This window comes from Hypomesus nipponensis, chromosome 19, assembly GCF_054491055.1.
Source record: "Hypomesus nipponensis isolate SF chromosome 19, ASM5449105v1, whole genome shotgun sequence".
NCBI classification, from domain to species: domain Eukaryota; kingdom Metazoa; phylum Chordata; class Actinopteri; order Osmeriformes; family Osmeridae; genus Hypomesus; species Hypomesus nipponensis.
In genome coordinates this window covers 8,431,825-8,457,622 of record NC_140379.1, presented here as the reverse complement: position 1 = coordinate 8,457,622, position 25,798 = coordinate 8,431,825, and the positions used below count along the sequence as shown (strand labels likewise).

The 25,798-nt window shown below is 44.2% G+C and overlaps 6 protein-coding genes across 10 annotated transcripts; 4 read left to right on the top strand and 2 right to left on the bottom strand.

Annotated features, from left to right (window-relative positions):
• Positions 1-69: 69 nt before the first annotated feature.
• Positions 70-4,879, top strand: terfa (telomeric repeat binding factor a). Of its 2 annotated transcripts, XM_084681862.1 has the most exons (12): positions 70-317; positions 510-605; positions 813-940; positions 1,176-1,262; positions 1,853-1,993; positions 2,129-2,241; positions 2,386-2,427; positions 2,592-3,416; positions 3,554-3,682; positions 4,008-4,090; positions 4,216-4,262; positions 4,607-4,879. In XM_084681862.1, exons 1-12 carry the CDS (start codon positions 149-151, stop codon positions 4,763-4,765), a joined length of 2,019 nt encoding a protein of 672 aa, XP_084537988.1. In that variant the 5' UTR covers positions 70-148; the 3' UTR covers positions 4,766-4,879. The 2 variants fall into 2 exon arrangements, with proteins under 2 accessions (XP_084537988.1, XP_084537989.1); XM_084681863.1 differs by lacking the exon at positions 2,386-2,427 and having other exon boundaries at positions 71-317.
• A 134-nt stretch (positions 4,880-5,013) lies between these two features.
• On the bottom strand, positions 5,014-6,950 carry nip7 (NIP7 nucleolar pre-rRNA processing protein). The gene is made up of 5 exons (XM_084681865.1): positions 6,802-6,950; positions 6,479-6,565; positions 6,219-6,357; positions 5,956-6,096; positions 5,014-5,735 (listed from the first exon to the last, which is right to left on the bottom strand). Exons 1-5 carry the CDS (start codon positions 6,855-6,857, stop codon positions 5,616-5,618), a joined length of 543 nt encoding a protein of 180 aa, XP_084537991.1. The 5' UTR covers positions 6,858-6,950; the 3' UTR covers positions 5,014-5,615.
• Positions 6,951-7,316: 366 nt separating this feature from the next.
• Positions 7,317-10,484, top strand: cog8 (component of oligomeric golgi complex 8). Its single transcript, XM_084682913.1, has 6 exons — positions 7,317-7,604; positions 7,731-8,082; positions 8,190-8,397; positions 8,581-9,399; positions 9,634-9,802; positions 9,943-10,484. The coding sequence occupies exons 2-6, from the start codon at positions 7,754-7,756 to the stop codon at positions 10,305-10,307; spliced, it is 1,890 nt and encodes a 629-aa protein (XP_084539039.1). The 5' UTR covers positions 7,317-7,604; positions 7,731-7,753; the 3' UTR covers positions 10,308-10,484.
• Positions 10,485-10,532: 48 nt separating this feature from the next.
• Positions 10,533-13,190, bottom strand: nob1 (NIN1 (RPN12) binding protein 1 homolog). Its single transcript, XM_084682914.1, has 9 exons — positions 13,097-13,190; positions 12,761-12,893; positions 12,543-12,676; positions 12,377-12,448; positions 12,087-12,218; positions 11,686-11,982; positions 11,497-11,594; positions 11,277-11,421; positions 10,533-11,104 (listed from the first exon to the last, which is right to left on the bottom strand). Exons 1-9 carry the CDS (start codon positions 13,163-13,165, stop codon positions 10,835-10,837), a joined length of 1,350 nt encoding a protein of 449 aa, XP_084539040.1. The 5' UTR covers positions 13,166-13,190; the 3' UTR covers positions 10,533-10,834.
• A 75-nt stretch (positions 13,191-13,265) lies between these two features.
• wdr59 (WD repeat domain 59) lies at positions 13,266-22,655 on the top strand. 2 transcript variants are annotated; one of them, XM_084682629.1, is made up of 26 exons: positions 13,266-13,333; positions 13,633-13,682; positions 13,964-14,099; positions 14,263-14,348; positions 14,513-14,593; positions 14,700-14,737; positions 14,873-14,961; positions 15,228-15,344; positions 15,435-15,512; positions 15,610-15,766; positions 16,007-16,086; positions 16,197-16,320; positions 16,554-16,672; positions 17,027-17,191; positions 17,457-17,552; positions 17,653-17,879; positions 17,992-18,145; positions 18,507-18,563; positions 19,011-19,144; positions 19,267-19,348; positions 19,445-19,557; positions 20,560-20,710; positions 20,913-20,994; positions 21,252-21,372; positions 21,489-21,631; positions 21,783-22,655. In XM_084682629.1, exons 1-26 carry the CDS (start codon positions 13,280-13,282, stop codon positions 22,016-22,018), a joined length of 2,970 nt encoding a protein of 989 aa, XP_084538755.1. In that variant the 5' UTR covers positions 13,266-13,279; the 3' UTR covers positions 22,019-22,655. The 2 variants fall into 2 exon arrangements, with proteins under 2 accessions (XP_084538755.1, XP_084538756.1); XM_084682630.1 differs by lacking the exon at positions 18,507-18,563.
• A 519-nt stretch (positions 22,656-23,174) lies between these two features.
• Positions 23,175-24,704, top strand: LOC146246789 (cilia- and flagella-associated protein 20-like). Of its 3 annotated transcripts, XM_084682631.1 has the most exons (6): positions 23,176-23,228; positions 23,324-23,469; positions 23,553-23,632; positions 23,724-23,835; positions 23,972-24,160; positions 24,529-24,703. In XM_084682631.1, exons 2-6 carry the CDS (start codon positions 23,386-23,388, stop codon positions 24,643-24,645), a joined length of 582 nt encoding a protein of 193 aa, XP_084538757.1. In that variant the 5' UTR covers positions 23,176-23,228; positions 23,324-23,385; the 3' UTR covers positions 24,646-24,703. The 3 variants fall into 3 exon arrangements, with proteins under 3 accessions (XP_084538758.1, XP_084538757.1, XP_084538760.1); XM_084682632.1 differs by having other exon boundaries at positions 23,175-23,469; positions 23,553-23,627; positions 24,529-24,704; XM_084682634.1 differs by having other exon boundaries at positions 23,179-23,469; positions 24,493-24,628.
• Positions 24,705-25,798: the final 1,094 nt, after the last annotated feature.

Here is a 25,798-nt window from a genome sequence, read left to right as displayed (position 1 = left end):
GTCATGACGTAAGTGATGAAGAGCTAAGGAATAAAGCATGTTGACTGGTGTAAAATCCATTGCGATCCCGCGCTCCATATAACTCATACATCAGCGAAATTCGATATTGTTCAGCAGTGTTTCACCTCGTCACACTGTGTTAGTAAATATGGCGGCAAACGAAAACATGGAAGGAGATGTGACAAACAGTGGCGGAAATATGATCGTTGAAAGTGTAATCAATCGATGGATTGTGGATTATTATACATCAGTGGCGCTTTGTGCGTTTAGAAATGGAAAGTATAGAGATTTCTGTGAAATCAGGGACATACTTCAAAGTGAGTAACGTTACAACAAGAAGTGTGGCTAGCAAGTGGTGGCAAGTTTTCCCAATCCTTTGACGCCAGCAATAGCCCATTTGCCCTCCGTTCACTTGCTTACATCTAACTTATTCTATTACAGAGTTTATTATTCTTGAGCATGCTAACTGCCTTAGTGCCTAGCCTAATTGATGTTTCTATCTTTTCCAGATCTGTTGGTGCGTCCCCTTGAATCTACCGATGTCATGCCTAGGAAGATACAAATAATGCAGTTCCTCTCCCGGATTAATGACGGTGAAAGACTGGGTATGTAGAACTAACGTTAATGTCAGTGCATGGACTGTGAAGACAGTGTAGTATAGCAGTCATGGGATACAGCATTGTTGTCATCGAGTTATAATAACTAAGACGCTAAATGTATGTTATGGAACCGGATCTATTTGTCAAATGTGTTATTATGCAATTAAATGGAAGGGTCCGTTGTTTACCACTCTTGTCCTCACACCCACACAGACTGTTGCTTTGAGTCTGAGCCTGCTACACCACTGGAATCAGCCTTAATTATATTGAACAACATCAGTGAGGATTTAAATATTTGTCAGCAAGATTTAAAGAAAGTGCACAAGTCAATACGGGAGATGGTGAGTTTTCCACTGTGTTCATACCCACACAGACAATAATGACTGAGAAACTGAGTGGAGTTTACCAAAGACACTGTGGCTAACCCCCACAGTGGTTGTAATTAATTTCCAGGTTTGCAATTGAAACAAATTGTGTTATTAAAATCTAAATTCAATCTTTGCCACCAAGTAAATCTTAAGGATTACATGTCTAGAACATTGCACATCTTGACTGTGTTTTTGTTTTGCCATACAGCTGGTAATACTCTGTATCAAGAACAAGCAGTATGACAAAGCAAAGGATGCCTTAACAAGATACTTCCCCAAAGGCATGGTGGGAAAGGTATGCTCACTCATAAAGCCAAGACCACTTGGGCCCTGTTAACACCTGGCATTAATACACATCTTAGGTGACCAGACAAATGTAAGTATCTGACATCAGTTCAGTAGGTGGTCCTTCAGTGTGGCCCGGGGCAGCCTTTCTCAATCCTGGTTCACGCGACCTCCTGTCCTGCATGTTTGAAACGTTTCCCTCTTCCAACACACGTGGTTCAAATGAATGGATTGTTATCAAGCTGACAAATTACCCATTTATTACATTCCGGTGGGTTGAAAGAGGGAAACATAAAAAAAAATGCAATGTGTCCCGAACACCAGGATTGAGAAAGTCTGGCCCAGGACACATTTACAAACACTGCTAAAAGAATGGGACTATATGTCCCCGTCCAGACCACCTCCAAATGTGGCGTGAGCAATCGGATCTCAATGCGTCCTCGATGCGTTTTGAGTCCATTCACACCTGTAGTAAGAGCTGTACACTTGTGGTAGGATCACGCAAGATGCATGTTCATGCCAGATGTGAACAAGGCCTTTAAATAGCATGTGAAATCAGCCATGTGCAAATAACACCCACATTTTTTTTTTTTTTTGCAGAAAGCTATTTTCATGGGACTGATCAACAAGAAGATAAACAAGCATGCCGTGCTTGAGCAGGTTACGTACCAGCAGTTCAGGGAAGAGATGGTGCAGTTCTGTGAGAGCCTGTTCTCTGAAAGTGTTCCTTTCCTGTCCAGGGTAGGAAATCTTGAGCCCTACAATAACACTACATCAGTGTATCAAAACACTGTTGTCCCCTTATTTGTGTAACCAGTGTGTCCAAAGTCCCTTATCGTTTTGCCAATAAACCAGTATGACTCCTATGAGTTACAGGTTGCAAAACAGCTCATCGAGGGAAGAAAGGCTGCAGAGCAGAAAAAGAACACAACAGAGCAAGATGCAAGTGTGGATCTGCCACAGCCCCCGGCAGACAAGCCTGACACCAGGTAGAATCATAGACGCATCATGCCATTGAATCAAAACATTTCACATTGTCAAATTCCCTTGGGCAACAGTTTTAGTTTATGGGCCATGATGTCTAACTCGGCTCGTCTCTCCCCATCCCTCATCCCCTGTCCCTTCCTATATAGATTTAGTCATTTAACACACGCTCTTATCCAGAGCGACTTACAGTAAGTACAGGGACATTCCCCCAAGGCAAGTAGGGTGAAGTGCCTTGCCAAAGGGCACATTGTATTTTGCACGGCCGGCAATCAAACTGTCAACTTTCTGATTACTAGCCCGATTCCCTAACCGCTCAACCACCTGATTATATGTCTCTCCCTATTTCTGGCAGTGCCCCTACTCCTCGTCCTCTGAATCGCCCACACGTCCTGGATGCGGTCACAGCTCTGGCCAAGGAGCTTGGGGAGGAAAATCCATTTGCACGGCTGGAGAACGAGTGGCAGAAGGGGAAAAAAAAAGAATCAGGCCCCCTCTTCCTGTGCCTTTCCCCCAGCCCCTTAGAGGGCTCGGATGCGGAGCCAGAGCAGAACGATCCTTCCCAAAGAGACTCAGGCAGCAGAATGGAGGCTTTCCAAGCCGACGAGTACCCAGCAACAGAGGTGGAGATTGCCCCCACGGTGCAGGAGGACCCCCTGGTGGAGATTGCCCCCACAGTGCAGGAGGACCCCCTGGTGAAGGTTGTTCCCATGGTGCAGGAGGACCCCGTGGTGGAGGTTGTGCCCATGGTGCAGGAGGACCCCCTGGTGGAGGTTGTTCCCACGGTGCAGGAGGACCCCCTGGTGAAGGTTGTTCCCATGGTGCAGGAACACTCCCTGGTGGAGGCTGTTCCCATGGTGCAGGAGGACCCCCTGGTGGAGGTTGTCCCCACAGTGCAGGAGATCCCTGTAGAGGAGACGGTTGCCAGAACCTTGCAGAAACGCAGTAAGCTGCACACCATGGCCAGGCTGGTGATGGAGCCAGACAGCCAGATGTCCCAGCAGGAAACAGTGGCCTCTGAGCAGGAGCCAGTGGCCTCAGAGCAGGCACCACCTGTAGTTGAGCTAGAGGAGCTGGCTGGACCATCCAGAAGTCTGGAGGACCCCCTGTCTTCTCAGCCCACCTGCAGAACACCCATCAGGAGGCACCGCAAGCGACCAGCTCCTAGCGAGGTTGATGAGTGAGTAGAAAGCGTGTATATAGGTATTGCCCTTTGTAACTGAACATTTGTGCCCTTGTTTACGTGTTGGATGCAAGTGTCATTCAGACAGTGTTTTGCGCAAGCTGTACAAAGGAATCCATGCTTGTCTCATGCAGGATTTCAACTGAAAGTGACGTGGACGTGTGTGCTCTGGATGACTCGTCAGATGGATCTCCCAAAAGACAAGCCCAGAAAAGTTCCACCCCCCAGAAGAATCACACCCCTCAAAAGGGTGACCTTAAGTGGTTTGTTAACTTTTTTTTTTTACAACTTAGTTTGATTTGAAAAGGGGCTTCTTTTTTTTGACACTCTAAAACAGTATTATGTTTTGATAGTGTTGGTAATGCTTTGATGTTTTGATGAGAGAAAAGAAAACATAAAAACAAGACATGACCATTCCAGGTTTAGGAACTAAATTCACTGTGTAGTCATTTGAACCTGATTTTCTCTGCTGGTTGTAACATTCTGCTGTAAGTCCTTCATCTTGTAATGGCTATACAGTGTTAAATGTGGGTATGTCTAGGAATCGAGTAGTTGTGCCAACGTTTAATTCTTTCTTTTCTTTTGAAGGAAAAAGTTGTTAAATCATGCAAAGGGAATCAAGACTACGTGGAGTGAAGAAGACTCGCTCTTTAACACGCCCCTCAAAGACGGTATTTCAATTATACACACAATTTCACCCTCTGTAGCTGTTTGTGTTTATGTGTATTTGTTAGTGATTTAAGGACAGTAGGTTACATAGTCTTTGAAGAAACTTACTTCAATGTTTTCTGTTAAGGGTCAGGCGACAGCTCATCTTCGAGAAATTCAGGAGGCAAGAGGAGGGTAAGCCACCTTTAGTATCGTTTATGTAGCTGGTGTGTATTGGTGAAACTCACTCCTAAGGTATGTAACAGGCCACCCGCGTCAACGAATCGCTAGATTTTTGTTGCCGTAGTTTGTAGTGGTGGCGCTTGGGAAGTCAAAGGTGGTAAGTTCGAACCCGGTGCGGGGTGAACATTTGCCTGATACCTCTGACGGAGCTTGTTACATTTGGCTCCAAGACTAATTTAGCATACCCTCTGATGTTTAACTGTTATTGCTTTCAATTACTGAGAATACAAATTTTAAAAATCATCAAACTCATACTTTCAATATTGTCTGGTTGAGTCAAGTTTTTGCTGTTGCAGATGTGGACCCTTGAGGAGACTGAGTGGTTACGGAAAGGAGTGGCCCGCTATGGCGAAGGCCACTGGGAAAGAATCAGGGCGGCTTACCCGTTTGGCGATCGAACTGCAGTCAACATCAAGGACAGGTGGAGGACAATGAAGAAACTAAAAATAGCGTGAAAGGAGAAGTTTGAAAGACAAGAAAACTCATGTCAGTTAAGATGGTCCTGACAGGAAACCCAGAAGCTGACAGAATGATCAGATCTTGGAAGAAATAAAGTGATCTTCTTGAAATGTATGGTTATGTTTGGCATAGAAAGTTTGAAATCTGTAATGAATGTTCAATTATTATATTTGTATCTGATGTATGTACAGGTATTTATTAGACTAGTTTTGTTAAAATACATGAGAAGAAATGTACATACATATGGATTCAGGCAGCATTTATTTGATAAAACAATATTTTTTAAATATTTGTTATGCAAATGAAGATATAAATGTTTCCTTAGATTTCTGTGTTTACTTCAATGTCTAAGAACAAACTTTAAGTTCTATTGGTAGCATTTGAAACAACCTGGCTGATTTTTCCTTCACCAGAGTGCATGTTAGTACAGTGGTCTGACAAGTTAGTCAAGTCAGTATATTCCACACAAATGGTCTCAAATACAACACTGTTTTTGATATGGGTCATTTTACAAGTTGCTCAAAAAGTCAATATTTATACAAACTAAGTCATACAGTCCAAGTTATATTGACAACCAGACAGATTTTGTATTTCAAACTGAAGACCATATCACATGAACAATAACATTACACAGGATTAATATTTCGATTTACTAACAAACTAATTGGTATTTATTTGCTTAATTACTACACAATATTCAGTTTACATTCAGAATGGGATTTGAAGACAGCAGATGTACTCTGGTAGCTCTCTCCAACAGTAATTGGCCCAAGGTGGAAGGACAGCACCCTCTCCAACAGCATTTTATAATGTGATTGACAGTCCAATTAGTGATGTTAAGATCCACTATGTTAGCGTGTCCTCATTTCTGATGAACTCTCCCACATCTGTCTGGTGAAACACCACAATGGACATGGGGTCCACTTTCCTGCACTCCTGAGTGGTCTTAGCAGCCACTCCAAAACCCTGACAAAGACAACATTTTTATTTTCACTGGCAGTAAACACGTTTTTAAACTTAATGTGGGGAAATATCAATGAAACGTCCTCCTTCAAAGTTGTTCTGATCAGAAATGGATACATCCGTAGTACCTTGTATAAATCAAGCTTCATTAAAGCAGTACATAAAGTTACAGTCTGTCCAATAAAGTGACAGTTTAGTTAAATACTGATAAATCAAGACTCACCAGGGGTACATCCGACATGGAGTAGACCACCACTCCCTGGTACTGTGCTGTATTCTCAGTGATTCTCCCCAGGCCAGACTTCAACACATGGTTCCCGTAAAGGTAGGACTGCTCTGCTCCAGGCTTAACCCACACTTTGAACTGCACACATGGACAGGGTTAATTCAGAATGTAGTTTACCACAAGCTTTGTTTGTGTATGAGTGAAAGGTGTGTTGTAATGGCAAAAATAAAGGTGCTTAAGTATCCATGGCCTTTGCATACCTTTGCATAGGGGGCTAAGAAATCGAGAGCAGTGATGTGGAGACGGAACTTCCCGGTCTTGGTGAACTTCCCGAAGCATGTACCCACGGATACCAACTTTTCACGGGCGATGTTGGTGGCCAACTTCAGTAGTTTTTCACTATTGAGTAGACATGCACATATTAAACTACGTTTGCCAACACAGTCATGAAACTGGTCCGCTAAGCTGTTCTTTCAATAAATCAAATTTAAAAAAACGCATTTGGTTATTGTTATTTTACCTTAAGTAGTACACACGATCATTGTGAAGCCTGAAGCAATATGATCCATCGGGTCTATCAACTAGGAGTTTGATGTTTTCACCAATGCTAGGAATAGAAGGATATCACACATGAGTACCAACAAAGATAATGAACATATTGGAAGCTTCCTAGCTAACTAAGTTTACTACATTCATGCTATATGCATTTGAGCACTGGGGGGGGGGGGGGGGGGGGGTTAACGTAGGCTTCTTCTCATTAATGACAGACAAATTACGTTATTCCATTAGACTGGAGCTAACAAGCTAATAGTTCAATGCATTTAACGTTGACATTTTACTCACTATTTTGAGAGTTTTTCAAACATAGTCTTTGTTTCTTCATCTGTTAACGGCCTCATTTTGACTAATTCGTAACTCAAACGTAGTCCACGGAAAGCAACGCAACCACGTGTAAGAGGGTGAACCAGCTTGGTAATGGAATCTTTCTTCCGGTTGATTTCAGAACCAAATTTCAAAATAAATGTCATGAAACCTAATCTATTTTTATTAGTTGAGGCTTAACAAGGTTTATACCAGTAGTACACTTCCATTCCACTGTTACAGCACTGCTGCAATGCCAGTCTATTGTACTTCAAAGTTTCATACATTACAAACAACATGTGTATTGGTAGTTCAGTTGTGGTGGTCATGAGAATTGTTTATTTTGTTGCTTTTTACAAACCATAAACAGATATAAACATACTTTTTAGTTTTTTGGAGCTAGCACCAGCGAATTCACGCGTTACGTCAATTCACAGACTATGCTTTATTCTGAAGGAATAAAAACTCGCAAACCCGGAAATCATTGGCCATTGATGCGTACCGACAGAGACATTCTCTGGTACCGACTTGTTTTACTTTTTCCTCGTAGGTAAAGCAGCTGCTTTTAAAGACGTACTGCTGCATGCCGTATAGAAAAACGGTTTAAGATCAAATAAGTCTTCATTAAACCGTGCATTGAACTGGCGCAGACATGTTTGAATAGGTTTGCAATCAAAGCCATAGAAAAGGTCTTTTGAGGTATTTTGAGTCTTTGAGGTTGACGCCTCTTCAACTGCACAAATATCAGTGACGTCATCACAACGCGACTGCAGTTCCGGCAGTTTGTATGCTAGTTTCCTACATTCTACAAACAAATTATGTTTACATCGACTTTTCCACGTTTAGATTGTGGTTACATAGGTCATTTTTAAAGGTTTTTACTAAATTGCTGGGCGGGAAATCCGTTGCAGGGTTGAAGTGACAGATTACAAATATGGCAGCTGTCGACGTGGAAGATGAGAGTATTCTAGCTTCAATATTCAAAGACAGCTTCCCTGATAACTGGAGGGACAATCCGGATTTTGCAGCATACTTGTCTGAGCTCAGCTCTTACGGTGTAGAGAAATTAAACCGGGAGCCGGAGAGATTAGCGGAGGAGAGAGCTCAGATATTGCAGCAAACCAGGGAGCTTGCCTTCTCGAACTACAAGACATTCATTCGAACAGCTGACTGCACGGAAGAGATTTACAAGGACTTTGGTCGTGTGGAGAGCAGCGTTTCTAAACTCCTTGACAAGTTGCCCAGCTTTGGTGAAAAATGCAGGTTAGTGTCAAATCAATGTGCACACTCTAATTCTTACTAATGTAACATTTACTAGTGCCATCGTTACAAACTTGTCATAATTAAAGTTTGAATTGCCCTCCCTTCAGGGGTTTCATAAAGGAGGCAGAGGAGATCGGAGTCAGTCGGCGAATGAACAGCCTCACATTGAATCGTCACACCGAGATCCTGGAAATTCTAGAGATTCCCCAACTCATGGACACCTGCGTTCGCAACGGCTACTATGAGGAGGCTCTGGAACTGGCAGCTTATGTAAAAAGATTGGAGAAGAAGCATTCTTCCCTGCCTGTCATTCAAGTAAGTAATGCTCTTTGACGCTTTGTCGCATAGCAGACAAGAGGCAGCCATACATTTGGAATAAGTTTAGATCTCTGAAGGCACAGCCATAGTATACTCTGTCCGACCATAGTACCAACATGTCTCATTAGTCAACAACTTTTCTTATTTCCACTCATTTTATGATCTTTATTTTACGGTCAGGGAATCGTCCATGAGGTGCGTCAGTCAGCTCAACTCATGCTGAACCAGCTGTTGCAGCAGCTACGCAGCAACTCCCAACTTCCTGTCTGCTTGCGGGTGATTGGCTATCTGCGGAGGATGGACGTTTTCAAGGAGGCAGAGCTTCGAGTCAAGTTCCTCCAGGCTCGTGGGAGCTGGCTGAACTCCATCCTGGCCGCCATCCCTGATGATGACCCCTACTTCCACATCACCAAGACCATTGAGGCCTGCCGTGTGCACCTCTTTGACATTATCACCCAATACCGTGCTATCTTCTCTGACGAGGACCCGCTGCTGCCGCCTGGAGGCCAAGGTGTGAACGAGAGCGCTATCTTCCATGGCTGGGTTGTGCAGAAGGTGGCTGAGTTCCTGGAGACCCTGGATAGAGACCTTCAACGAGGGGTGGGAGGTCGGCTTGATTCCCTGCTGGGCCAGTGCATGTATTTCGGCTTGTCCTTCAGCAGAGTTGGGGCGGACTTCCGTGGACAACTGGCACCTATGTTTCAACGAGTGGCCACAGATACATTCCGTAAGGCCATCCAGGAGGCAGTTGACAAGTTCCAGGAAGACATGAACATGTATACGCTGATCTCTTTGCCCTCAATGTTGGGTGGCACCATTCCTCCTGTGGCACCCAGTACCCAGCCTGGTACCCTGCAACCCCCCATGGCCCTCCTCGACTTCCCCCCTTTGGCCTGCTTCCTCAACAACATTCTGACTGCCTTCAATGACCTGCGTCTGTGCTGCCCCATAGGTCTAGCCCAAGAGGTCACCAAGTATCTGGAGGATGCTCTTCTCAAGGTGCGCTGCTGTGGCACGAATGCTGATATGACATAGATGGCGCTCTTGCTGTTTCAGAGGTCGCCTTACTACATATGTACTTTACCTTTCCTGACTGCTACCATTTAGATACGTGTTTTGTGGTGTGCAATGTTGTTAATTTAGCCAAGTGAAATGCTGTTGACATGCTAGTGCCAAATGAGTTGTTTCTTGTAATTTCATGACTGTATTATCCCTTTCTCCTCCTTTCAACAGGTGACCAAGCTCATCCTGGTGTTCCACCGTGCTGAGGAGTCTGCCTTCAGCAGTAGGGAAAAGGAGCTATTTGTCCAATTCTGCTGTGCCTTCGCAGAGGACATGGTGCCTTTCCTCAACCGCTGTCTCCAAGTCCTCTTCCCCCCTGCGCAGCTAGCTCTCATACTCGGTATAACATGCTATCACAGCCCTCATACGTTTTTATATGAAACTGTACAATCTTTTTTTGTGCAAACCTGATCAAACCTTTTCAGAATAAAGTGCAACCCACTGTGAACTGACATGATTACTCTTTATCCTGTTGTCTAGGTGTTCCTCCAACACAAGTACACAAGTATGACAGTCTTGGTTGCATTGATGTTTGCATGGTTCTGCAACCTCTGGAGTTTGTGCTGCCTGAAAGAGAAGTAGCTGCTCCAGAAGTGGACCTCAGCACAGAGCTGGGCAGTTTGACTACAACTGATCCAGAACCCATATCTGGTGTCAGCCAGATACCAGCAGAGGAACCACCACCAAAACCAGAACCGATAGTGGACCCCGAAATCAGAGAGAATGCAATATCCGAGAGTCCCATCCCCCCAGAATCAGTCCAGAGTTCTGACCCTGCGATGGATGCTGTAGACAATGAACCAGACACAGAGGTCAAAGATTCAGAGTCAGACAGTGAACTCTGAGGAGTAATGTTGAGTATAACATGCTGAAATACTGGCTTGGCATTAGCCAAACCTAATATATAACAGGTAACTGAAATCTTCAGATATCTTACTGTTTTCGTATGTTCTTCCATGGATGTGGGATGGGTTTTGTCATGAAATTGAGATGGGTGAGACAATAAATCAAGTCTAAAGTGACTTTGCCCTCTTATGTTTGGTATCATACAAAAGGAGCAGAAAGTTACAGGTTGTCTACAGATTTATTTTGGGCCAAAATGTGTCTGCAGGTTACATGCACAAGCCCATACACAACTGGATTTTGAAAATATGAAAGTTATTCTGTAATATTTCAACAGAGCATGGCATTAAGTTAACCTTAAAAATATAGCCAGGTTATTAACATTGTCTGTATTATATTCAGTTGCAGCTATTCTGTTGCTGGATTTTTGCTTTGCAAGAGTCTGCATGTAGAGATTAGACTGCATCATGATTTCACAGGGTCAATTGACAGATTATTGGCTTGTGGTGTCATGTGCTAGTGGAGTCCATTACTTCTTCTTGACAAACTTCTTCTGTACAGAGTTGGGGTTGGCCCTTCTCCTACCCCCTCCACACTGGCTGTCTCGTATGTTCAGGTTGGCAGAGCGGCTGTAGATGTCGTTCTCGGTAAAAGGGGAGCCTCCCGCCACGTAGTCAGGGTTGAAGACATCTGTCTTCTGGCGGGCCTTGCGGGACAGTCTCTGCTGGGGGAAACGCTGGTCCTCCACCAGGTGGGGGTTGCAGGCATGTTTACCTCCCTTTGGCAGGGGTAGTGTGTACTACAGGGGGCAGGACAGAGTAGGTGTATAAATAAATATATAGATAATATAAAATACTATACTATAATATAAAATTAAATGCAAATTTGGACAACAAAGCAGATCCTCATAGACCACCTGATCAGATGTATCAAGGATATTTTCTGCCAGTGATGCAGATGCTCTTTCTCACCTTCATTCCTTTAGGATTTAGCACTTTGGGGTTCTTGGAGAAATGCATCTGCATGCTGCCGTCCTCATTGATGGTCACGGCTATCTTTTTTAGCGTCTTGTTACCACAATGGGGACAGAAAGCCTTGTTCATGTTTGTTGTGGTCCTGAAATGAAAGTAACTAGTTAACTTTCACTATACACATTTTTTTAAATTTTATTAAATCTTTTTTTGCACTCACTTGAAACAAGCATGGCATCGCAGGATGTAGTTTCTTGCTTGCTTAATCAGCATTCCATTAATTGAGAGGACATGCAGTCCAATTTGAATAAGAACATTCTAGAGAGGAAAAGAAAGTCTTGAGTCAACAAAATAGGCTGTATACAAAAGGAACTGCAATGCAGTGGCTTAATCCTTAGTCGGAATTTACCTGCATGGCAAAATCTGTCGTCAGGCATCCCACTTTAACATCCGCCGGAGCAGTCCAGTGGCCAGTCTCCATCTGGACCTGTTTTATGTTGCTGGGAGTGATCCAACCGCCACCATCATCACCATCTTCCTCCTCATCTTCTTCCTCCTCCTCCTCCTCCTCCTCTCCTGAACCACCACTCAGGTCCAGAGAGTGTTCTTCTGACTCTTGATGCTCTGCAGAATCCCTGTGAATGCCCCCGTCTTCAAGCACCATCTCAACCTCTGTTCCATCTGATACAGAGATGTCCTCCACATGCTGCCGGTTGACCAAAGACATTATAAAGTGATTATGGAAATGAATAAAGGGATTTCAGGAAGTACATTTTGACCTACAAGTGAGACCACGTCACACCTACTCACCAGAAGTTCAAACAGCTCTGCCTCAATGCAGGGCAGAGGGTTCCTCCAGAACTGGAAAGTGTTAAACTCCTCAGACGAAAGAGAAGTCTGTACAGAGGTCTGTCGGTGACTTTCCAAACCCTCTACTGGCCTCTGTTGGGTCCAAATGAATAGCTGTGATACCAATACTGCACTATAATTACACTACATTAGAATTACATTGCTTTTAAGTTGGTGTTCTGTGGTTGTTCATTGGCTACATACAATACATGTCCTAATCCAGTATTTGAGACATCATAGCATAACAATACCTTTGATGGGAAGTGGAATCCTGCCACGTTTACTGGGGCCTCTGGATGCCGCTTTGTGCTGCACAATTGAACCTAAAATCCAACAGATTAACAAATGATACAGTGTAATCTTTAGTCTTCGATCCACTTTCCTAATACAAACAAATACAGAACATAGCTAACGTGCCTTGACATCAGGCTCCTTTTTTAGATGGCCCGACCCCACATTTTCCAATTCCAGCTGGTATGTCAGGGCCAAGACCTTTATGTCGGTGGCAGACAGACTGGGGTAATCTCCGGTCTTCTTTGAGAATTCAGTGACTAAAAATGAGAACACGGGAAGACCGTTAGTGATAAATGTCACACCTAAAGATATGTTAAACAACGACACTGCAAACATATTACCGAATCGAATGTGTTCTGGTTGAGGGTTTTTGAAGTTCAACTGATATGGTAGGAACGACAGGCTCCTCCGGGTGGGTTTATCACGAATTTCATCCACAACATCTTTCAGGGTGTAGATATTCTTTCCAATTTCCTAAAAACACAAACAAGCAACGTTTGTAAAATGCTCATCCCTGATCATCAAGATTGGGTGCCGCAGGCAGCTACAAAAACTGCCCGACATGGTTTCTCAGACAGCTCAATAGCGCAGGATCACTATTATCCCCTTCATACAAAACTTTGCATGATTTCTTTGGCTGAGAACATTTGGAGATCACTTAGTAAAATAATCCTCACCTGGAGAGATACTTTCTTCAAAAACGCACCTGCGTCTGCGACAACATGCTCAACCAAGCAAGTAGCCATCTTGAATGGCAAACTCCACGCATCAGCAAATTGACCAATCAGATACGAAGAAGTAACTCTCGCGTTTTTACATGTGACGTGCAATGTTGATTATTGTTTTGGTTGTAGAGCAAGATGGCTGCCCGCTGGAGTAGTGAGAATGTGGTGGTCGAATTCCGAGATGCACAGGTACTTAACTGACGAAGTCGTGCAGGAGACAACGAGTTGGAGTTAATATATGATGCATTGCAGTGCTATGAAAACGCGGTTGATTGGAGAACATTAGTTGCTTATACCTTAAGTGCAATCCAGTAGCAACCCTTAATGTTGAACCAATCTCTTGCCAACGGTCATGGACATACCTTTGTTTTATTATCATCACAAAAGTTGCATCAGTATGTTAATGTTATATGAATACGATACTATTATCCGGTTCAGAACATAGATACTTTTGGTTTGTTGTGATTTGTTTGATTTTGATTTTGCAGGCAACTGCTATGTCAGTGGATTGCCTGGGACGCCATGCAGTTCTGTCAGGGTGTGTAGCTCTGGTACATTGCCTCACTGCCCAGTGAAAAGTCTTATTACATAATTAGGAACAAGTTTGAAATTCCTCATAGGGGCACAAACGGTGACTGATTGTAGATGCTTGCTAAACATTATTTAGCACTGGTTACAGAGCAGAGATTTTAGGACATTGCAATAGTAAAATACAGTTCACCGTTTAGTTATTATCCTTATTCATACAGAGTTTGTCAAGTCCTTCCAGACGATTTTGTTTGTTTTGAATGATCCCCACTGAATGACATTCTGTTGCAGACGGCGCTTCCTTTACGTGGTTAACCTTGAGACCCCTTCGGAAGCACCTCGCAAAATTGGACGCCAGAGCAAGTGGGATGTGGGCACTGTCCAATGGAATCCTCACAAGACAGAATCCCATGTATTTGCTGCTTCTGTAAGTCCCAGTATCAAAAGTAACCAAACACACAAAAAAATGCTCTATTGTTTTTAAAGATCGCTCAGACCTTTTATTTATGGTTATGGATGGCCACATGGTGGCGCCTTAACCCTGACAGTCAAAGATCACACAGTCTAATCGAAAATCAATCTTGTTGCAGAGTAACCAGCGTGTTGATCTGTACACATGGTGTGATGGGAGTGGGGAGGTCCACACATCCTTACAGGGACACACACGAGTCATCAGGTACCACAATAAGGAACTGATGTGCATTGCAGTATTATGAATCCAATACAATAAACAACTCTCCAGTTGTAAATACTATAATAATTGTATCTTAAATTTTAAATGAATTTCAGATTGTTTAGTACATTTGGTCTTGCCAGACGAGCTGTGTTTGTTTCTTATAGTGACTTAGACTGGTCGTGGTTTGAGCCAGAGTATCTAGTCACCAGCTCGGTAGACACCTACATCTATATATGGGACACCAGGTAAGAAACACTCGCAGGGGTATACAGAAGTTATGCTTGGTAATAAAACAGACATCTTTTTAAAATCTGTTTTCGGTTTTATTTGTGGTTTTGTGTTTGCTCCTAGAGACACACGGAAACCTACAGTGGCACTCTCTGCTGTCGGTGAGCAATCACTTCAGGATATCAGTATTTCAGTACAAGTTTTCTCACCACATTTACGGATTTGGTTTCATGCTCCCTTTGTTCCTCCCCCTCTCCTCCATCCCAATTCTTGACTGTCTCTTTTGACCTCTTTAGCGGGGGCTTCACAGGTCAAATGGAACAGGCGGAACCAGCACATCCTCGCCTCCAGTCATGACGGAGACGTCAGGATATGGGACAAGAGGGTTAGTATGTGACTACAAAATCAAAAGGATAAAATGCAACATCTGAAGCAGCACATTCACATTAGTCATATTTGTATGCAAAGAAGAAAGATGAGATATTCCAAAACGAAAAATTGCGCGACATTCGAATCTGTAATGTGAAGGTTACATAATTTGGTGTAGTAATTTAGCAGTCACATATTTATCAATTGACTGCATCTCCACCGAAAATATATACTTGGATTGATTGATTAATTGATTGGTTAATTAATTGAGTTCTTTTTTAGAAACCCAACACAGCAGTAGAGTATGTAGCAGCCCACTTGTCTAAGATCCATGGTCTAGACTGGCATCCTGAAAACGAGTACATCCTAGCCACGTCCAGTCAGGACAACTCTGTACGGGTAAGTCACTGCACACTGCAGTCTGCAGCCAAATGTCATGATAATCATCCATCCTATTTTTCATGTATCTGCCTCTTTCTCTCTCCCTAGTTCTGGGACTACAGACAACCAAGGAAGTACCTCAACATCTTGTCCTGCCAGGTCCCAGTGTGGAAGGCAAGATACACTGTAAGTGTCCCTCTCTACCCCCCCCCCTTTCTCACAGTGTAGTGTGCACTGTATCACCAGGTCTGTGTACACGTATGTGTCCCTCACGCCCCCACAGCCCTTTTCCAACGGCTTGGTGACGGTGATGGTTCCCCAGCTGAGGAGGGAGAACAGCCTGCTGCTCTGGAGTACGTTGGATCTCAACAGCCCTGTCCACGCCTTCGTAGGACACGACGATGTGGTGCTGGAGTTCCAGTGGCGCCCGCAAAAGGAGGGTAAGGACTAGACGGAATGGTCCACACCCTGTTTGTCAATATGACGTCACTGATGCAGCGTTCTAGCTGCCTCGTCGCCCTCCTACACTGTGCACGCAGCATTAAGAACACCTGCCCTTTCATAAACTGACAGAGTGAATCAAGGTGAAAACTATGGTTTCTGGATTTAACATGCAGTTTCAATTTGGCAGGTTCAAGATTATTTTAACCCCTTGGTTCTCTGTCTCCTGTATATGCCAGGGTCTAAGGACTACCAGTTGGTCACATGGTCCAGAGACCAGACTCTTAGGATATGGCGTGTGGATCCACAGCTTCAAAAGGTAAGTTAGGTTCCCCCTGACAGAGAAACGGATGAATACATTGACTGATTCAGACAAATATGTAGTCAGACAGAGAGACAGTACAGCTGACCCATGTGCGTGCTCCACAGCTGTGTTCTAATGACTTAGTAGACGAGTTGATGGAGGGGATGTCTCTGACCTCAGAGTCTGAGAAGACCTTGTCCCCCCATGAGCCCCAGCCCAGCTCCGGCCTTGCGATCGACGACCTGCTGGGTAAGACAAACACACCTTTTTTTAAGTCTAGCCTCTTTTTAAAGATTCCCACCGGTGACTTTAATGGTAGTTTAACTGCAACTTATCATTACGCACAAGGTTAAAGTACCAACACAATATGCACAGTACACAAATACAAATGTTTACCAGACTAGCAGCAGTGATAGGAATTTGAAGAGTAGTTCCGTGCCTCGTACTACTGAAGCAGCAGTACTGAGTGTGTGGCGGTTCAGACCAGGATGGGGACCTGTCAGGGCTCAGCTCCAGCAGACAGGAAGCCCCAGGTCTTCCCCAGACCTTGCAGCAGGAGTTCTCCCTCGTCAACCTGCAGATCCGGAACGTCAATGTTGAGGTTAGAGGCTCACGCACGCACACACACACACATGCATAGATGCATACAGAAACCCTCTCCAGATGCCCTATGCTGTTGATTGGCTGGTGACTAGATACTCTGGCTCAAACCACGACCAGTCTAAGTCACTATAAGAAACAAACACAGGTTGTGTGGCAAAACCAATTGTACTAAACAATCTGAAATTCATTTAAAATGTAAGATACGATTATTATAGTATTTACAACTGGAGAGTTGTTCATTGTTTTGGATTAATAATATTGCAATGCACATCCGTTCCTTATTGTGGTACCTGATGACTCGTGTGTGTGTGTGTGTGTGTGTCTGCAATCTGAATTGCTTCACTGGGTTCAGATGGATGCTGTCAACCGGAGCTGCATTGTGTCAGCCCACTTTGGTAGTCACCAGGTCCGTTTGGTGGTCAAGTTTCCAGCCCAGTACCCCAACAATGCTGCCCCTGCCTTCCAGTTTGTCAGCCCCACCTCCATCCCCACCGCCATGAGAACCAAAATACAAAAGGTACTGTGTGTGTTGGTTTTACTATTCTTGTGAGAATCAGAAGTCCCCACAAAATATAGCAAAGTAAGGAATTTGTGAAGACATTTTCCTGGTCCTCACTACTTCTAGCTGTATTTCTAAGGGGGTTAGGCTTAGAATTACAGTAAGGAATTTGGTTAGGGTTAGGGATAACGTGATTTTGAATGAGAATTAATTGTCGGTCCTCACTTGTAAGACAAACGTGATTGTATGTGTGGTACTCATGGTTGTGCATTCCTCTGTGTAGATCCTGACCGATACGTCGCTCCAGAAGGTGAAGAGGAACCAGAACTGTCTGGAGCCCTGTGTCAGACAGCTGGTGTCCTGCATGGAGTCTTACATGGTGACTCATTCACTCACTCAAACACACCTCTGTATCTTGTTTCGATCAAAAGAAACCTTCATCTTTACATGTTCATTGTATCCCATGATGCCATATCCAGACCCAGGAAGATGGCACAGCCGCCAACCCCTACGTCCTGTCCAACCCTGTGACCCCAACCTTGCCAGCGTTCCCCCGGGTCACAAACACCTACGGCTCCTACCAGGACGCCAACATCCCCTTCCCCCGCACTTCGGGGGCACGCTTCTGTGGCACGGGCTGCCTGGTGTACTTCACCAGACCCATCACCATGCACCGCTCTGTTCCCCCCACAGAACCCACCCCCAGGTACGCCCACAACTAGTGTATGTGCGTGAGTCTTTGGTGTTTGTCTGTGTGTGTAGGATAAGGGGGGTTAATATGTGTGTGTGTGTGTGTGTGTGTGTGTGCTTTCTCCCAGGTCTCTCTCTGCTCTGTCAGCATACCACAGTGGGATCCTGACCCCTATGAAGATGAGGACAGAGTCTCAGAGCACCCTGAGGCTTTACAGCGGCAGCCCCACGCGCTCCGACAAGGAGACCGTCTCCATCTCCTCCTTCTATTACAAGGAGCGGGTGAGGTCACCTGGGCAACGGGCACTAACCCTACACACACATATACACAAACATTCCTATGTTGCACCTTGCTGCGTTGATGTGCCTTAAAGCTTTGTTTGGAACGTTGTTCTAGTAGTTCCCATGTCCTATGCTGCCCAGTGGTATGATGTTTAAGCTCTGTCGTGTCTAGTGTTTTGTTCACCATTCGCTCCAGCCCCCCACCCCAATGCACTGGCTGTCCCCCTGACTAGCTGTTCTCTCTCTGTTCCTGTCTCGGGGGGCATGGGGGAGGGGCCCTCCCCCTCTCCTTCTCCCTGCTCACCTTACCTCCCTCTCGTTGGTGTGTTCTACTCGATCCCCCTCAAACTCCACCAATCAGAAGCCCCCAATGTCTGGCCCACGCCGCTGGTCTTTGCAGACCATTCATGACTGTCCGGTATTGACCTCACCCTCTCTCCCTCCCCCATCTTGTCTCTCTCTCTCTCCCTTCGTCTGGGCTTTTATATTCAGATCATTTCTGACTTATTTTCTCTTTTGGCTCCTAGCATGTCTCTCCATCTCTCTGTGGTTTAAGCAAGCATGGATAACCCCCCTAGAGCATTAACCATTGTTGCTGCCCTCTCTCCTGCCCTCACTGTCTGTCTTTCTACCTCCAATGGTGGCTAACGCTTCTGATGTGACACTAACACTCTGTAACATCCTAAGGTTATGGTAAGGTCATGTGATTCCTTGCTAACAAGAAATGTACAAATTCTTTCTTTTTCATTTTTATTATTTTCGGAAGTTTCAACAACTTTTGCGAGAATATGTATTTCAGGAATTGGACCCATTTCTTTTTGTTTTGTATTAAATCCTTTGATGGTCCTCCCTCATTTTCCTACAGAAGTCACGTCGTTTCAAGACCAAGCGAGAGGGAACAGACTACAGCAACAGGCCCATCAAGCTGGCAGGGAAGATCATCATCCAGGAGATCACCTGTCTGCTGCCCGTCCACAAGATCCTTGGGGAGACATACATGTAGGTGACAATGACCTGGTTAGAACTTCTAACCCTAACAGTGTTGTAAACATAGCACTTATTGTATGAATACCTTTTGGAGTTTGAAACTGACCTGAATGTATGGGTTCCCTCCCCTCCAGTCTGAATGTGAACGACATCCAGGAAACATGCCAGAAGAACGCAGCGGCTGCTCTGTTAGTGGGGCGCAGGGACGTGGCCAAGGTACGCCCAGTCTTCCTCCAGTCATCCATCACCAGTCTGGATATCCATTATAAGTCCTCATCCAGTAATATAGAAGCCTATGTCTTAACTCCTTAGGTGTGGGCTCTGGCATCTGCTGCTACTAGTCTGGACCTCAGCCCAGACATGGACCCTGATGCTGACACTCCCTGGGCCAGACACCCGTTTGGGCGCCACCTGCTGGAGACTCTGTAATTAGATTGACACACCAGTGTCTTTTTACCCATATATATTCGTTTGTGCTATCCTGGGTGCCAGCCAAACTTATCCCCGCCCACAAAATTTTTTGGGTCGGGAAGTCCGATCTGGTAGTGCTCCGTTGGGGAAAACTATGCCCGAACAAGAGCTGTTCGTACCAATCAAATTGTCAGGGCGGGCTTCATACAATGATGGACAGATGATCAACAGTAACGTAATCAACCACATCACCAAAGAGCGCTTGGTTTAATTTGTTTTCAACAAACATGGCTGCCACTGGAGAGCTGAAATGTGTCAATTCTGCCATCGAGTCTGTTTTAGAAGACATCGACAGCACATTCATTTTGAAAGAGGAACTGAGAAACGCAATCAAGGCATATGTTGATCGAAAATATGTTTTTGCCATCCTTCCTACGGGATTCAGAAACAGTCTATCCAATTGTGCAAAGAGGCTTTTTTTTCGCATTCAGTTGAAACACGCCCCATAATCACAGCCCAATGGAGCAGTATCAGACTCATATTCTGTCAGGCTACCTTTATGCATCAGTGCATGATAAATGGTGTAATTAAAACCTAATATAATTTACATTATGAGAAACCTCCTCTAATGTCAGTGTGATCTTTTTCTTTTCTTTTTTTGCATTTAAATATAAATATAGCTTGTCAAATTATTATTTCATTTCATTTGAACCTTTAATGAAGTGTTCCCGAAAGTCTGGGGAAGAATAAGAGCAGAAGAGAACATGAGCACCTAAAAAATACAGAATATAATACTAAGATTATAATATATGCCAAACATATTTTCACACCATGAATGTAATGCCAAACCATTTAAGCCCTTCCACTGCATGTTTACATATGAATACTTTACCACAACAGTTTCTTGCTAGCTAACTTTGTCTACTATATGTATACATACGTATACAATGTTATAAACCACATACAGTGCAAATATGTTTTCTATTATGTTTAATAATGTGTTGTATTCTTCCCAGGCTGGCCCACTACAGCCAGATGAGTGATGTGCAAACCCTGGCCATGCTGTGCAGTGTGTTCAGAACCCAGGGGGTTCCTCAGGACTACTTTTCCCTGTACGGACACCATCCCTCACGATCCTCCATGTTCCCTCCCCATCACTCTCGTTATGTAAGTCCCCTGCTAAGCATCATGATGCCGAGAAGGTTTGTCAATTGGGGGTTAGCTTGGTGTTTGAAACATTTTTGAAACTAGCTAAAAGGCTGAGTACTCACCCCTATCTTTTATGTGTCTTGCACTTTAATTATTATCTAATTAACCGTTTCCTTTTTTCTATCTTCCTCCTTTCTCTCCCACCCTTTCCTCCTCTCAGCCCAGCTACACGTCCAGCTCAGTGACCTCCGGCTCATGCTCCAGCACCTCTGAATCCATCACCACCACCACCTGGAACATAGGTAGGGTAGCCCCCAACTCAGACAGGACGAGAGCCCTCACAACCCTCTCTGTAAACACTAGCTTTGCAGGACTATGAATTAGTTGGCACTTAATACATTTCAGCTTCTGTAGGAGTGTGTGCAGGCAATAGAGGTATAGGAGAATGCTAACCCGATGTAAACAAACAAAAGACACATGCTGCATAGGTACCCACTGTCAAAACAGCGCAGTACCGCCAGAATGGATGAGACCGTTTTCTTCATATTTGTTTCCTCAGGTCGAGACTCTGAACATGCTGCCCCCTGGGGAGAATCCTCACCTGACGAATATCGCTATGCCAACCAGGTTTACACAGATCCGCGCGAGCGAGAGAGGGAACAGCATGACATGAATAAAAGGTAACCATTAGAATAACAATGTGTTGTTCAATTGCAAGGTATAAACTAATGTGGTGTTAATAGACTTGAGAACTTTAGTACTTACTCTTGCTGTCCTGTGGTGTCGTTGGGGCTAGGCTCCTGGACCCAGCCAACACCTTGCAGTTTGATGACTTTAAGAAGTGCTACGGAGAGATCCTGCACCGCTGGGGGCTGAAAGAAAAGAGGGCCGATGTGCTCAAATTTGCCTCCTGCCCTCCAGAGCCTCACAAGGGCATTGGTTAGTCTAAGACTTGCAGCACACTCCCATCAATAGCACCATAAGCACCAACAACAGATAGTAGAAGTCGAGATGCATAGACTGTACGCTCTCATGCTGTTAGCTTCCTTTCATACCAACCTTCCTCCTCCTCCTCTTCCTCCTCCTTCAGAGTTTGGTGTGTACTGTTGTCACTGTCGTAGCCAGGCCCGTGGCACCCAGTGTGCGGTGTGTAAGCGATTCACCTTCCAGTGTGCCATCTGTCACGTGGCGGTCCGCGGCTCCTCCAACTTCTGCCTGAGCTGTGGCCATGGAGGACACACCACCCACATGATGGACTGGTTCCGCTCCCAGGACGAGTGCCCCACAGGCTGCGGCTGCCACTGCCTGCTCCAGAGCACCTTCTGAGAGGAACACACACACACACCTACCTCGGGATACACACACACAATCACACAAGTATCCACACAGAGAAATGCAAGCAAACGACCCCATACAAATGTGTGTTTGTATATGCAGAGGAATACGCAGAAATGTGTGCTTGAAACCTACATGCACAGACATACATCTAAGGGAGGAATGTGATCAACACTTTTCTGTCCAGTTTCCCACACACACTTGCCCAAAAAAGCAATGCTTGGATTGATCTTAACATAGCATGCAGTGAGCCTCAAGGAGGTGTATTGCGTAGAATGTGTCGCACTGAAAATAACTTTCCAGGCATCTTGTCGGCCCTATTGATTTGATGTAGTCATTGTTACAGATGACATGTGAAAGTTTTTTTTTCTTCTTTCTTTCAGTGGTTGAAAGCAGCTGAATCAAAAACCATTCTCCCAATAATGGCTGTTATCTGATTGTTTTTCAAAAATCGGTCTCACCTTTCACTTTTATGAAAGGCAATAGTGACTGTTAAATTATACAAAATCATATATAACATCAGAATAGTGTGTCATACATGGGTCAGGCTTCGTTGTTGAATGTGGAAATACAATGAAAACTTTGTACTTTATGTGCCATATGTAAATACATAAATGGTATGTTTAAATATGTTTCTGTCTCATTTGCCAGCCTGTACACAATATGCTTGTAATTGTACACAAAATTGAAAGGACCTCGAAAGGATCCAAAAAATGTTTTGCCTCATTTTCACTGATAGAGGTTAAACAAATAAAAAATGCATTAATACATTAAGTACAAATTAAATGTCCAATAGTGCGTGGACAATGCTCACCATACGGACACCAAAATCATGGACATTAGTATGGAGAATTATTTCCCACTTTGTTTTTATAACCAATGGTTTCACTTCTGGGAAAGTTTTCCAGTAGACATTGGAACATTGATGAGGGATTTGCATCCAGTCAGCCAGAAGAGCATTAGGGAGATTGGATTCAGAAATGTTAGAGTGGTACCTGTAGACTCCATATTAATACCTATGTTTTTGGAATGGGATGTCCAACACGTTCATCAGGTTTCCACATACTTTTGGCCAAATAGTGTTTCATTAGGCCTTCAGCGGCCTCCCGAGCCAACACTTTATGGTCAGATGCATGTTACCATGGCACCTAAACAACATAATCCCACGCAAACGACGCACTCAAGAGTTTATCCGAGAAATGTGAATGTTTGCGTGTTTTATTATTATTCAAATATTCCAAATACGTATTTAAATTGTATTTTCTATACGTTTTGAGGTTATTTGTTTGTGTTTAGTTTTAAGGTTGATAGGAATGTTTTAGCAGTAAGTCCATTTTGATCAACACTTCGACTCCAGGATGTTTAAAAACACATTTCAAAGTGGATTTCTATCCATTCTCTATAGTATTGGTAGTAAGCCCTTGCATATATGGAATACAAAGGTAAGACACATTCTTTTTCCAGTGACTTAAGTCTGTGTTTCGTGCTCCAAGTCAATGTGCCAACCTGGCTGTGTCTGTTTCAGGTGCGAAATGGGCATATCAAGAGAATTACAGATAATGACATTCAGTCATTGGTTCTTGAGATTGAGGGAACTAATGTAAGGTGAGTTCTACAAGGGCAGTTGACCTTATTAAATCGAATAACATAACCGACCTCTGTTTCTGCTGTTCTTTTTCCCATATTCTCCATACAGCACCACATACATCACCTGCCCATCTGATCCAAAGAAAACTCTTGGCATCAAACTGCCCTTTCTTGTCATGATCATCAAGAACTTGAAGAAATACTTCACTTTCGAAGTTCAGGTAATATGTATATGTGTAGCTAAAGTGACAATAAATCAATTAAGTATTAGGGTTAGTCGGTTTAAAACAGGTCGTAAGAATTACATTATTATCTAGTTAAACAATGCTGATCTTTGGTGATGTACTGTGTGTTTAGGTCCTGGATGATAAAAATGTTCGGCGTCGGTTTCGGGCCAGCAACTACCAAAGCACGACCCGGGTCAAACCCTTCATCTGCACCATGCCCATGAGGCTGGACGACGGCTGGAACCAGATCCAGTTCAACCTGTCGGACTTCACCCGCCGGGCCTACGGCACCAACTACATCGAGATCTTGAGGGTCCAGGTTGGTCCCATCTCAGCCACTGTATCACACGCATGAGACAGCTAAGATAAATATACCAGGGAACAGGGTCGGACTGGCTGTCGGGAGAGTCGGGAGATTTCCCTAACGGCCGGTCAAACGGCCGCGGCAAAATGCAAACAAATATATAGATAAAAATACACGGTCGTTGGCCGATCTGCGTTTCAAAGTCCCGGGCCGTTTTTCAGTCCCTGTCCAGACCTGCCAGGGAAAGTAGTGGAAGTCATGTGCTGGTATTATGGACTAGCTGTCATTCTGATTGATTCTGATTGCATTCACATTTACATATTCCTCTCGTCATTCCACTATGGCAGGACTTGTCTCCTGTGTGATGTCCTCTTTTTTTTTAGATCCACGCAAACTGCCGTATTCGGCGGGTGTACTTCTCAGACCGCCTCTACTCTGAGGACGAGCTGCCTGCAGAGTTCAAGCTCTACCTGCCGGTCCAGAACAAGACCAAGGCATGAGAAGCTAACTCAGTCACACACATACCAGAAATAAAGCTACTTTCAATTTTGTGGAATGCTTCAATGAACTTGTGTCCCGCTTTGCAGTGTGTTCTATAAGAGCCAGATGACAGTACAAGATAAAAGGGATTGGGTTTGGGATTGTATTCAAGAGACATTGCTGACTGGGGATGAGATTAGATCAAGTTCCATTCCCAAAAGCAGTTTATAAACACTAAATCACCTTATCAAAGGTCTCCAGAGTCAGAGTCTGTTTTGCTGTCAGACCTCAAAGAGCGAGAATAAAAGATCCAAGCCTTTTGGTATTTGTTGTTGCTGCCATTTGTGCTCCATGCTCCCATAACCCTCCTTGGTATTATCTGAGGCGAGACGTGGGCTTGTTCCTGTAGAAGCGGGTAAGCCCTCAAAGGTCCTGCAGAGATCTACACTGGATCTACCTGTGTTAGTCCTGATAACTAAGCACACGTCCATCTGGGCACAGAACCAGTAAGTCCAACATAACGCCTAAAACATGTTTAACATAGACAGACATAAACAGCATCAGATCGCTATGAAATCTAGGGAATAAAAGTGATTTAACCAGATTACTTGGGGTTATGATGGTGGGGAAATGGGTAGGTGAATGTGTGTGTGCGTGTGTGGGTAGTCATAATACAAAAGAACAACCTTTAAAACATGCAGTGAAGCTGTGTCATCTGTGAAAGATCCGCACATTGAGTTCTACACCACTTCAGTCTGCACGTTCCCAATGAACCATCCCTCGTCCTGAGTCAGAGGGGTTAGGTATTTGTCGGTTGATGTGGGTCGAAATCACTTTCCTCTTCTCATGTTGCTTGAAGATTTCCAGTGTGTTCTTGTTTGCCTGACATCTTGACAATGCTGCATCTAGCTCTGTATGTCATAGGGTCTGGTCACATCTTTAATTCTTCACTTAATGCTCATATTAGTAAGCAGGTACCCCCATATTCTTAATTAGTATTAATGTGGGTGAACTGTGCAGTAAGTATCAAGGCCTCCGGATGCCAGTTCTAGATGGAGAAGTGCTGAGAAAGAATTTGGCCTTGTCTGCTAATTGAATTGACTGTAATGATACTTGTCAAGGATGAGCACGTTTCATTTATCTATTTATTTATTGTTCGGAAATGAGCGGTGT